Source organism: Pogoniulus pusillus, chromosome 9 (assembly GCF_015220805.1).
Source record: "Pogoniulus pusillus isolate bPogPus1 chromosome 9, bPogPus1.pri, whole genome shotgun sequence".
NCBI lineage: Eukaryota > Metazoa > Chordata > Aves > Piciformes > Lybiidae > Pogoniulus > Pogoniulus pusillus.
This window is the reverse complement of record NC_087272.1, coordinates 26044537-26057289: the sequence shown is the minus strand read 5'-3', so window position 1 is coordinate 26057289 and position 12753 is coordinate 26044537. Positions and strand designations below refer to the sequence as shown.

Sequence of the window (12753 nt, the reverse complement as noted above, 5' to 3'; positions counted from 1 at the left end):
CTGCCGTGCCCGCGCCCGCGGGCGCCATTGCTGCGGCCAGCCTCACCCGCGCCGTGCTGCCCGCTGCCTCCCCTTAGGAGTACGGTCGCGGTGCACCTGTGTGAGGAGAAGGTGAAGCGAGCGGAAATGACGGCCAGGTGTGAGTAGCGCCCATTCACCTCCAGTTTTCGGTCAGCTTCTGTCACTGCTCTTAGTAGGGCAAGGAGTGGCGCCGCGACCTGTCTATGAGTACCGCGGGCGCCGAACGGGAGAGACCCACGAGGGTCTCTTAGGTGTGCCTCCAGCCCTCATGGGGTACGTTTGTCACCACTGATTAACGCCCGTCTCCGGTCCGGCCTCCCACTTTGGCTTGCTTTACCGAAAGCATTCTCTGTCGATGAAGGCTGTGAGGAGTTTATTGCAAAGATATGTTGTGACTGTTAGAGGTCGTTACACTTGTCCCCGCTGCAGGCCGTGGTGCTTTGCACTATGCTTTCAATCACAACCCTGAACCTTCCCACAGTTTCAGAAGATAATGCAAAAGATACATGAGCAGACAAAAATGTGAAGAAGTTTAGCATTTCATGCAGAAGTCTTATCCTTTGCATCATCCTTTCATTTTCTCGGAATTCAGCACCAATGGCACTAAATCTCTTGAAATGCACTTTCCCAAAGGCATTGTGCCTGGCAGGAAAGGAATGCGAGTCAGTTTTTTTGCAATAAAGTGTATATACGCACATTGAATTGTTTGCAGATGAATTATGTTTCTTTTCTAAACTCTTGTCAAACTGTATCTGAAATATTTTTTTTCTGAAGAGCAGTTTTCATCAGGAGGTGAAATTTGTACCCACAGCATAATGACAGGCTATGTGCAAGGAGGAAGAATGTATGTCTGGCACACAGGAGTGTGCTCTGTAGCAAAGTTTTTCTCTCACTTGTAGAATTTTTCTCTCATTTGTCCTGCACCACATCTTGGTCTCCAAGATGGTGAAACATGGGTTTGATGGGTGGACCACTATATGGATTAAGAACTGGCTTGATGGCTGTACCCAAAGAGTGGCTGTCCATGTCCAAGTGGAGGCCAGTGACAAGCAGAGTCCCTCAGAAATCAGTCGTGGGATCAGTTTTGGTCAACATCTTTGTTGGTAGCATGGACAGTGGCACTGAGTGCACCCTCAGCAAGTTTGCTGACAACACCAGGCTGTGTTTTATAAAAAGGCCAGTTAACCTTTGTGTAGACCATATTCCAGGAAGAGGCTATTCTTTGCCAGAGCTACAGAGATAGCAACATTTGTTCTGGTAAGCTACTTTTGAAAGTTTCTCTAACATGAGATCATCCATAAAAGGTACTTCCCTGTAGTGGCAGACATAATTGCTTTTGATTTTCCTTAAATATTAGGCTTGGTTTATCTGGTGGAACACAAATCATATGAGAAAAAAAAGTATTTTTCTATTTTGTTTACACAAGCGTGGGACACCTGGAAATAAACTAAACCAGTACATTTTCTGAATACATGGGCATGTATTTTTTCCATTTGGACTAATTCTCACGTATATCTAATTGCTTTCTAGCATCAAACACCCTTTACTGATTAGGAGATGTATGCTCTTCCTCATCTAAATGCAAATATCTGTTAAAAAAATGGAGAAGTTCCAAGTTTTCTGCTATGATGCTCTAAAAGAAAATCTCTTCCTGTGCCCAAATTAGTGATCAGCTGACTTGTATTAAAATGGGGATGAAGACAGCTGCAATAACCAGCTCATCTTTTCTTCTTCAAGCTGATGGGTTCTATTTATCCCATTCTGGAATGAAATGTGCAAATTAAGTTTATTTCATGCTTTATTTTGTAGTAATTATTGATTTTCACAGTTCTTCCCATTCAGCTTCCACACTCTAATCCTGTGTCTGTACTCAAAAGTGTTTTGAAAAATTGCTAGGTCCAAGGTGAAAGCTGTTAAGAAATTCACTTTTATGTGGCATCATTGCTTCTGTCACAGCACGCTGACATAGTATTACTTGTTTTGAGAAGAACCACACTGCTCCTTTTTGAGATAATCTACTCTCTTCAGGGTGCTTTCTGAAAATCAACAGGAACTGGACAACATCATCTTCTCACAGGTGCTATGAAGCATGCTGGCTGGCATAGGAACTGCTGCTCCTTAAAGGTGGGAGACACTGCTAACCAGCTGAGGGGCAGCATCTGGCTGCTGCGATGGGTAGGGCTACATGGCTCATTCCCTGTCATTTACAGCACGGATTTGTCTCCTTGTGGCTGAAGTAGCAAGTCCCTGTTTTCTTCTGCAGAAAGCATCTTTCAGACAGTGACTTTTATTCTTCATCTACTGGTTTAAAGCATAAATGACTGTCATTTTTCTTTCCATCTGCAGAGCTAATCGGCATGCCAAAAAAATAGGGAAATGTGCAAATAATATTTAGGGAGGCCAGGTGAGGAAAGGCAACAAGCTAATTTAATGCAAGTATTTGGCAACTGTCTTTATTGTCTCGAGTCCTGAAGTTTGGTCCTCTTCCATTAAAGTAAATGGAAGATTCTATGTGACTTTAATGCAACTGAGTCCCTTTTGCCCACAATGAACAAAGGATTTATTGTGTGCTCTTACCTGAGCTACAGGCTAGCATGTGTGCTGCATTTCTATGATTCTGCTATTCAGCATAGGTCATGTGGAAAACACATTCTTACTTCTTCCTCTTGTAAGGACCAAATGTACACAATTGCACATTTTTTATCAAGGTTGTGAAATAAGGACAGGTAGTGTAATGTCTGGAATTTTCACTAGTTGGAGGTTTAAGGCATTCATAATACTCTCCCTGATGTCTATGTTAATTGTCCTTTCCAAATCAGGAAATAAGGGTGTGAATCATCCAGTTGAGAGAGAATCTTGGTATAAATAGGTCTTGTCCTAAAAATGTCTCCATTGACTATAAGGGGAGCCAGGTGTTTTGTCATAGATCTCAGTGAAATGAATTCCATTCCATGTGCAGAAGTGGGGTAATTACATGCCTATAGTTGCCATTCTTTAATTTAAGAGTTCCCTTTAAAACTTGAAAAGACTTAGCATATGTCATCAAACCCCCACACTGAACAAGAGAAAGCTTCATTTTATTTCACTTCTAGTGTGGATTTTATTTTCTTCTCTTTGGAATCTGCTTATCCAGTACAAATGATTAAGCACTAGTGCAAGTGAAAGTCAGTGCAAACAGCACGAGAGAGTAGTTTTGTATCTTCAAAACAAATGTAGCACCAAGTCACCTGAATTAGAGGTGCTGCTGCTGTGCAGAATTTTTGAGTGCCACCACTTACTCCAAGTTACCAAAAATTAGTACTGTTGTATACTACTAGCATACAACTGATGTACATGTTTTTTCCCAGAACTGACAGAATTTATATTTTCTTTATTATTCAGTTGTAATCGTGAAAAAAAATTCTTGGTTAAACAAGATTAATAGATCGCTGACCTCTCAACCATCCTCTTCCCCAAAGTAATAAACAGAAATGTAACATATGCTCCAAACTAAGGCAGAATTTCAGGTGAAAAGCTATTATCAAATTATGGGCATCATCTGACTGAAAAGAGTTTGTCTCTCAGACTGCAGTTAAAATATAAAATACCAGAGGAAGAAAATTAGGCAATGTTGGCTGTTTATATCGGCTTTCTTACCAGTGACAAATTTTCTTTTGTGCCACGTATTTGATCTCTGTAGTGGCATTTAGACCATGTAGTTTCTCAGTCCACTTGGGACTAACAATGTTACTTGTCCATCAGTGACAATTCAAACCTTAAAGGGCTAAGATGTTAAAGCTGAACAGTGCTTTTTCAGTTGCAGGAATGTTACTAGAGCAAGTAAATAACTGGTAACCATTGGAACTCCATCTTTCATTGCCTTAGCAACAGGCACTTGAGCTCAGAAATTACCATGTGCCCTTTTCAAAATTAGCCTACAACGTATCTGAAACTATTACCAAGTATTGATATAAACTTTGTTTTTCTGAACACTGGTATGTGAGTGCATCTTCAGTGCAGGTGGAACCCTGTGCTGTCATGTACAAAAGGCCAGCTGAATGTGTGAACAGTCATCTCCAAGTGCTGCTATCACTCCACTCTGGCCAGCTCTGCACAAGGCAGTATCCTAGCTCAGCCACATGCAGAGCTGTACAGGTTTAAGTTCACGAATGGAAGAAAGCTGTGATTCTTATTCACATTCTGTAATGTGTAATTCTTCTGTAATTCTTAATCACAGCCTAAAATTTGATAGCTTCCTGACAAATTTAGAATGGGGGCCAGTTCAGGGGTAAGGTACATAAATGATAAAGCTTCCTTAGAACTGTGTAACATAGCTATGGCAATACCTTTGCTGTGGTGTTAGCTACTAACAGAACCACACAGAGGGCAAACAAATTCGAATTGTTAAATGGGCAGAGTGTGCCTATCATACACTATGCAAAACATGGCGAAAATGCACATTTTAACTGAAAGAAAAGCTTACAAAATATGCTTCAGAATAGATACTGATGTGATTTTTCTCTGCAGTTTCCAACTTAAAGAGCTGGAGGACAGATCTGCCTAGTGAAAGAGACAGCAACAAAACTCTTTTCAATGTGTGCTTTTGCAATTAGCCTCTGGACTACTAGACCATGTCATGTCAGCTTACTGCCATCTGTAGTCAAGAGGAGTTTGATTTTTTCACATATTGTCTCTTGTTAACAAATTCGAAGACTGACATTTAACATAAACTACAAGTGAGAGAATTTTGTCCACACACAGAGAAAAACAGGCAAAAATTTTAAGGTGCTATAATGCAATCTTTAGGACTAAAGAAGAAACCCAAACCCACATCAGTCACTGTGCAAGCTTCAGCTTGTCTACACAAGCTTGTCAGCCTGTACTGCAGGTGCTCTCTGTACTACAAAAGCCTGACAGCTTGTGAAACGTTAGCTTCATACAGTCATGCATATATCTTTTTTAGCAGTTGGAACTAGGACACTGGGATTTCATTGCAGTTTCTTAAAAAAAACAAACAGAAAACAAACCCCACAAAAACAAAACAGCAACAAAAATACCCAGAAAGAACTTCATAAAAGATATGCCCTAGTTTAGCTGTTTCTTTGGGATGGGTTCTTTGATAATATTTTAATTTGAAATCTCTGGTTTACCGTATACATATAGCTGATCACATGAAGAATTATGATAGAAAAGAGAGAATACTAAGGAAGTTCAAGCAGCTAAAACAGCAGTCTGAATGACAGCTCAAGCCAGGTGGTTTGTCAGCCCCCTGTGCACACTTTCAAAACTCATGTGATGCAGTTAGAGCTGTTGTAGCTAATTCTGTGACAGAGGTACTCCCTTTCCTGCATGCTGCTCTCTTCCACCTAGCATAGTAGTCTGACACAGCTAAAAAGCTGTTCCTCTATTGCTGGGACAAAGGCAGGTGTTGGAAACCAGTGGGGTTTGCAAAATATTGTGCCTACATAGAGGCCATATGTCTGTCATTCCACCTAAAAGACATTGCTACTTTGGCAGACCCGGGTGCTTCACAGGAGCATGAACCAGAAGGAAATATTGGTGCAGGGCTGCTTGGGTGCTGTTTGGGTAAGGGGAACATTAATCATACTTTCTGGGCCTGAGATTCCTGAACGTGATGTTATTTTGGAGGTCTTTGCTAGTGCTCTTCTGTTGGGTTTCATACCCCTGCGTGGCTGTAGGTTGTCAGAGGACTTAATTCCATGGAGCTGAGCACAATGATGTGTTATTTGCTTAATGTACTAGAGGCAAGGACAGCACTGCCTGTGAAATCTGTTGGGTTTATCAGCATGGCTAGTACTCATGTGCATGATTGCTGCAGGCAGCAGCTTGCACAGTATCAGAATGTAAGCAGGAGAATCTGTTGAGTAGTACTAATGACACTCACTGATCAGAGGTACTGGCGTTCTGTGAGGAGGTCCGGGTCAGCAGGAGGAAACAGGGGTGCACCCCGTACTCATCCCTGTGCAGCAGCATGCCTGTGAGTGGCTGCTGTGCTGGAGAAGAGTGATGTTTGCATTTTGTGCTGTGTCAGTTTCGTGCTGTCACTCGGATACGCATCAGACTGCTCTGTATTTGACGTTTAACTTCTTCATGATGCAAACAAACATGAGAATATGCTTCCATCTGGCCTCTGGTTTCTTCCTGGAACAGGGAAGTGAAAGGAAGCCTTTTCGGGCAGAGATAGGCGCTCCGCCAGGCGGGTGTACATCCTGACAGGGGAAGCCGGGTGTTTCCCACGCGTGCTTCGCTTTCCCTGCGAAGAGCTCCGCCCAGGGCTCGCCAAGGCTGGCAAAAAGGGATGGCCTGAGAGTGAGCCCCGTTCTGTTAGTGCACCTGCGCACTACCTGCGATGTCTGTGGCCGTGACGAGAAGCCCGCCCCGCGCTCACCCGCTCTGCCCGGAGGCGTCTCGGCGGCGATTGCGTGAGATGGGGGCGTCCGAGAGCGCGATAGCGCCCGACACTCTCTGCCGGTGGTCCGGGGACTTTCCCCTAGGCGGGCACTAAGGCCCATGAGGAACCAGCGTCCTCCGTGCGTAGCCTAGAGAGCAGGTCTTCAGAGCATCCCAGTGCACGAGTGTTTCCTCAGCCGCCTTTTATAGGGCGGTATGCTGGAAACCTTGAGGACAGGGCGAGAACTGTTCCCAGTTCCTCGTCTTTTTTTGCCAGTCTCTGCAGGCATTGCACAGACAGAGAGGCCGCCAGGCCGTCGCAGAGGCGCGCCAGGCTCCGTATGCCCGGGATTTCTGCACCGCGGAGGGCTGCTGCTTCCCCGGGAATATATTAGGCAAATTAAGAGCCGCAGCCCCGCCCCGAAGCGGCCCCGCCGCAGGCTGCTGGGCCGCAGCAGCGAGGCCTCTGCCGCCACCTGATGGCCAGCACAGCGCACTGCAGTGGAGACATCTCCGGGCCCTGCCAGCCTCCCCACCCCCTAAGATGCCAACAGCAGTTAGTCGAGCAGCTGTCTTAAGAAAACAGGACGTACATAAGCTGTTCTAGCAGCCCCTAGAGGAAACAGGAGTAATTTTTGATGACTGCAATTTCCCGCACTCCTGCAAGAAAAACAGGGACATTTTTTTCTTTCAGTTGGTTGGTTTCATTTGTATCCCCTCAGATAAACCTGCATTTGCTCTAGCCGGTCCTGATCAGCAACGTCTACAGTTACCAGCATCTCAATTGCTAGAGACCAGGACAGCACCTAGGAGGAAGACCCAGAGGCTGTGGAACTAGCAGGACCACATGAACACTTCTTGACACAGCCAGTTCCTCGAAATTCTTTCTTTCTTCTTCTAGGGTTAATTAAATGTTAAGAAATTCTAATTCAAATACTTTGATTATTTACCTGAATGTCAGAATCTGCTTTTTGAGCTGCTTCCCATGCAAAATGTGGAATAAAAAAATAACACACACTTTCAGTTTCGATTAGGAGTAGCTACAGACTCATCCTTTAATGAATCACAACCAAACATCAAAGAGGAATAACATTCAAATTTTTTTTTAAAAGCCTAAGTGAGTACTTTAAAAAATGGGCATCTAGCACCTCAGCCTTTTAACACAGTTACCTTAACCTCCCCCCTGAGGTCAGTAAATATCAGCTTTGCTTTGGAGGCAGAAGACATCTTCACAATCAAGTTCATGCTGCAGTTCTCAGAGATCGAGATGCCCAAATGAACAGCTAGAAAAGCTGTTTCAGAGGGCACAGGACACAATTCCTGCGCTGTGACAACAGTCATTCTGCATCTCCACAACACAGTGAAGATCTGAAAACAAATTACATATCTGCTGGCATGAATACCACAGCTCCTAAATACAACATGGAACTCGCTCTGTGCTATCAGTACACACCAATATTCTTACGCTGTGTGAGATGCACTGTATTGCGTTCCGAATGTCAGGTGGTGCTCCAGAAACACCAAGAGGGAACTCCTGAGAAACCCAACAAGAGTGAAGGGCGACCAAGGGCACAGAAGCACAGGGGTCAGACAGAGGAAGTTCTCAACTGGCCACCAAGCACAAGTGCCTTGCAGGCTTCAGGTGCTACAGACTGGACAGCCACTGCTGTTCAAAATCACATAGGGTACAGTGTAATACCATTGTGGTTTAGTTCCACAATCACAAAAGAACTTGAAGTCTTTAGACATACATACTACTGAGATCCCAGGAAATCCTATTCACTCCTGTAGGACTTGATCAGTGGATCTCTGTCAAGTGTAAGATCGCCACTAAATGATGCTAACTACCGTAACTGGACAAGATTAATTCAAAATAGCACTGAAGACAGTATGTTTTTACAATTACATGTCATTATCCAATATATCAAAACATGCAGTTTGTGCAGGTATTTCAGTAATATTGAAAATAAAAGGTAATCTCTCACTTTCCTTCAAACCATCCCGTACATGGCATAGAAACATAGCAAAGGAAGGGTTTGATTAGTGTGAACACTTTGCTTTACAATACACTTGCTGTCTCTACTAGACAGCAGTATCTTTGTTTCCCTTATTCTGGTGTTACAAAAGTAGAAATAGATATTCTACAGGTCCACCCTATCAGTGTTACAGTATTTCATCTATGCATCTAAAGAAAACATCTCATCCATGTGGGATTACACCTTGAAGCCACTCAAAGTAAAGCTTTCCTCAAGGTGTTGCAAAATTATTGAAATGGATGGAATATTTCATGGCCGAAACTGAAGTACTATAAAAGCCTATTCTGAAGGTTTTATTGTTTTAGTAGCAGTCAAAATGTTTAGTATTGAAATCCATGTTTATTTGAAGAGAAAAAATGTAAATATTTAACAATATAAATTTGCTTACAGAGTTCTGGTGGCTGAAGCAGCTGTGACTTGACTGCTAATTGATAATTTACCAGTATAATCTTAAACGGGATCTAGCTTTCTAGTATGTTAAATGGAATGAGGGTGTCATTTATATTTGTGAGTACTACAGAAACATCCCATAAAAATTAGTCAACCAAGTATTTTTGCTCCTAGTATGAGCAACAATGAACATTATGAGCAAGAAGCCTGAAACAGATGATTCCATTTTTTTTGATTGAAATTTTTCAGCAACTTTCAATCATTCAAGTATTATGGTCCCTATATATACACACTTCTATATGGCTAAAAAAGACATGGTAGACAATTGAGCACACTGCCATCAAATCGTAGAATTACAAAATTGTCAAGTTTTAAACAACAAATTGTACCTTAATTAAAAATAGAAGAATTAGGTAGACTATTTTGCAAATGAAACAGCACACTAATGTGCTATGTATTAAGGCATACCTTTAAATGCACACTTGTCATCTCTAACAAGTTTTATACAATTGCTACCAAGTGAAAAGACTATCATTGTCTTGCAAAACTGAGAAAGAAATACAAAATATCTGGAAGCCTGCATTTTTAAAGTACAAAATTAACCTTCAGTCCTTATTTTGAAATACTATACAGGGTACAAACAGCCTTTCTCCCCTACAAGATCTCACGAGGATTTCTTAAAGCTGGAGGTAAATTTGATGGTTTTGATTCCTCATCCAGAAGTACCAAATCTTCAATTTCACTACCTTTGTATTTTCTTTTGCATATCTTCACAATAACTTTCTTCTTGAGGAATAATTTCAAAGCTTCCCTTGAAGCAACTGCTTTGGCATTTTCCATACTTTTACCACAGCCAGTACCCAAGTAGACAGACTTGCACCTCAGTTCACAAACTATATTTTCCAGAGAGCTCTTATTTTGAGGCAAGTCTGCAAGCTCCTTCAGGGGAACAAAAGCAACATCTAATGTAGCTTTTACAGACTGAATAGATGAGTTTAGAAGTTCCGCATGATTTACATTAGGACTGAAGCCTCCAACAGCAACTAGTTTCCAGGCTACAGCTTTGTATAATCTGTTGAAAAAAGGCTGTCTTTCCTTTGCATCTTCGCTTGTTAATGGTTTGCACAAAGCCTTAGCAGGACTTTCACCTGCCTGTGAGCTGCTCTTGGAAGCAAGCTGTGGTGTGCCTGCCTGTGTACCACCCTTGGAGGCCAGCAGAGAAGCACCTGCCTGAGCTCCACCACGAGAGGCTAGTGATGAGGGACCTTGAGCACCACCCCGAGCAGCCAGCAGTGAAGCAGCCACCTGAGCACTGCTCTTGGAATTCAGTAGTGAAGATCCCTGCTGAGCACCACTCCGAGCAGCCAGCAACGAAGCAGCCACCTCAGCGCTGCTCTTGGAGGCCAGGAGTGTGGAGGTCACTTTAGCAGTGCCCTTGGAGGCCAGCAGCAGTGAAGCACCCACCTGAGTGCTGGTCTTGGGAGCCAAAAGCAGTGAGCTGCTCACCTGAGCACCACTCTTGGACACTGATGCTGAAGTACTAGCCTGGGTTTTGGAAGACAGCAATGTAGCACTTATTTGCACGGTGCTCTTGGTAGCTGGTGGCACTGCCGCTGTCAGCGGGGTGCTCTTGGTAGTTGGCAGCACTGCTGCTGCCACTGCCTGCAAAGTGTTCTTGGTAGTTGGTGGCACCACTGCTGCCTGTAGGATGCTCTTTGCAGTGGGTAGCACTGCTGCTGCTGCTGTCTGTGGGGTGCTCTTGGTAGTAGGTGGCACTGCTGCTGTTTGCAGGGTGCTCTTGGTAGTTGGTGGCATCGTTGCTACCACTGCCTGTGGGGTACTCTTGGTAGTCGGTGGCACTGCTGCTGCCACTGCCTGTGGGGTGCTCTTGGTAGTTGGTGGCACTGCTGCTGCCTGCGGGGTGCTCTTGGTAGTTGGTGGCACTGCCGCTGCCTGCGGGGTGCTCTTGGTAGTTGGTGGCACTGCCGCTGCCTGCGGGGTGCTCTTGGTAGTTGGTGGCACTGCCGCTGCCGCTGCTTGCAGGGCGCTCTTGGTGGTCGGTGGCACTGATTCTGCTTGTGGGGTGCTCTTGATGGTCGGTGGCACTGCTGCTGCCACTGCCTGTGGGGTACTCTTGGTGGTTGGTGGCACCACAGCTGCCACCACCTCTACCTGCAGGGCACTCTGGGAAGCTGGTGGCACTGCACTTACTGCAGTTTTCTTCTCAGGTGATGTCACATTTCCACACTTGCTGTCCTTAGGTAAGCTTGAGCAAGACTTCTCTCCTGACTCTTTTTCGGAAGAAGACACATTTTGCTCAGTATTATTTTCAGCATTAGCAGGTTTTACTTCCTTTTCTACATTTGATGATGTGATCATTTCTTGATCTGAAGTGGAAGTTGACTGGGAGCTTTCTGAATCTTTGCTGGTATCGCTTTCCTGCTTTTTTGGCAATGTGCTCTCTGTCTCCTTCAGGGCTTCTGCCTTGGTTGTTTTCATGTCCTTTCCAGTATCCTTAGCATCTTTGCTCTTCTCAACAGCTCGCTTCTTGGAGGGCTCTTCTACCCCTTCTGCAAAACAAGTGAAGTACGTTACCCTCTTTAATTCCTGTACTATGAAATACCCATCCAGAGACAATCTATTTTCTAAAAACTTACAGCAATAATCTTTGCGAATTTAAAAGGTACATATTAGGAATACACCTTGTACTGTAATTTCAGTTACTTCAAAATGGTTTAACGTGGGGTTTTTTTGTTTGTTTGTTTGTTTTTTCCACAAAAACCTAAAAATACTCAGGGGCAAGTTTTCAGGTTTTGGTTTGTGACCAGAGGGCAAGAACATACTTCTGTTCTTGGAGTTCAAACCAAAAATTATCAAAGTACATTAAGCAGATTACTTAAGTTTAAAAAAAGGTGTATTTTTGTCTACTAATATCATAAAAATATATTTGAAATACTGCCCTTATAAAACTAAGTTTCTCACAAAGCAACAATGTCTGCCTAGCACTAAAGGCAAAGTAACAAGAATGCATTTATGCTGGAGCATAACAGTCTACATCACATTAAAAAACCATCAGCTAAAGTGCACCAGTTATAGGAATTCAAAACAAGAGCTCTACATTACCAACAGAATACATACACATTACATCTACTCTACAGGTGTTACATAAGGAAAAAAAATAGCAGACAGGGGAAACGATTGACAAGGAGTTTTAAACATTAATTCGACTACTTTCTAAGCCCGAGGTAAACCGAAAACATTTAAAAACAAGCATTTTCTAGACTCCTATGTATTGTCACAGCTATTATCTGCTAACCATTGCTACTTGATATGCCTCTTTTCTTCACCTTGGCAACCAGTTCATCTCTCGTGGTGCGAACAGGGGCGCCGGTCACTTGTATGCCTTCGGCCATTTCCAGCGCCTTCTCCATGACCTGCGGCGGGTACCTGGAGGGGCGACAAGGGCAGAGGAGGGGGACCGTCAAGGATCTGCGCCGAAAGCCCACGCGGGGCCCACTGACCTGGCCCGCACTCACCGGCAGCCCAGGAAGACGTGATTGGCCCACACCATGGAGAGGGACACTAGGCGCTGGAGCTGGGCGCTGCCCGCCGCTGGCGGCTCCCCGACATTGCGTAGCAGGAACTCACGGCGGAACCGCCAGTGGTGTTCAGGCTCGCAGGCCCCACGCAGGGCCTCGGCCCAAGCCACCTCTTCCGCCGTCCGCCCTAGGGGCTCGGCCGCCGCCTTCCCCGCCGCCATGGCCGCTCCCGCTTCCCCTCCGCCGCCCTCCTTTGCCGCGCCCTCCCGGGCTGTGCGCGGGGGGCCGCTCCGCGCCGCACCGCGGAAACAACGGCGACAACGGCGACAACGGCTCCGCTCCTTCCGGCCGCGCCAGATGACCTCACAGCCGCCGCG

General features: G+C 44.6%; 2 protein-coding genes across 4 annotated transcripts in view; one reads left to right on the top strand and one right to left on the bottom strand.

Moving 5' to 3' along the window:
- DCTD (dCMP deaminase) overlaps nt 1-12753 on the top strand; it is a 228345-nt gene that overhangs the window by 389 nt on the left and 215203 nt on the right. The window contains exon 2 of one of the 2 annotated variants that reach the window (XM_064148949.1): nt 78-139. The exons of the other annotated variant lie outside the window; for it this stretch is intronic. The gene's annotated coding sequence lies outside the window, so the exon portion shown is untranslated. The remainder of the gene's footprint in view (nt 1-77; nt 140-12753) is intronic. 2 annotated transcript variants of the gene reach the window in all.
- Nucleotides 7436-12695, bottom strand: CDKN2AIP (CDKN2A interacting protein). Of its 2 annotated transcripts, XM_064148939.1 has the most exons (3): nt 12374-12695; nt 12154-12284; nt 7436-11407 (listed from the first exon to the last, which is right to left on the bottom strand). In XM_064148939.1, exons 1-3 carry the CDS (start codon nt 12595-12597, stop codon nt 9492-9494), a joined length of 2271 nt encoding a protein of 756 aa, XP_064005009.1. In that variant the 5' UTR covers nt 12598-12695; the 3' UTR covers nt 7436-9491. The 2 variants fall into 2 exon arrangements, with proteins under 2 accessions (XP_064005009.1, XP_064005010.1); XM_064148940.1 differs by lacking the exon at nt 12374-12695 and having other exon boundaries at nt 12185-12274.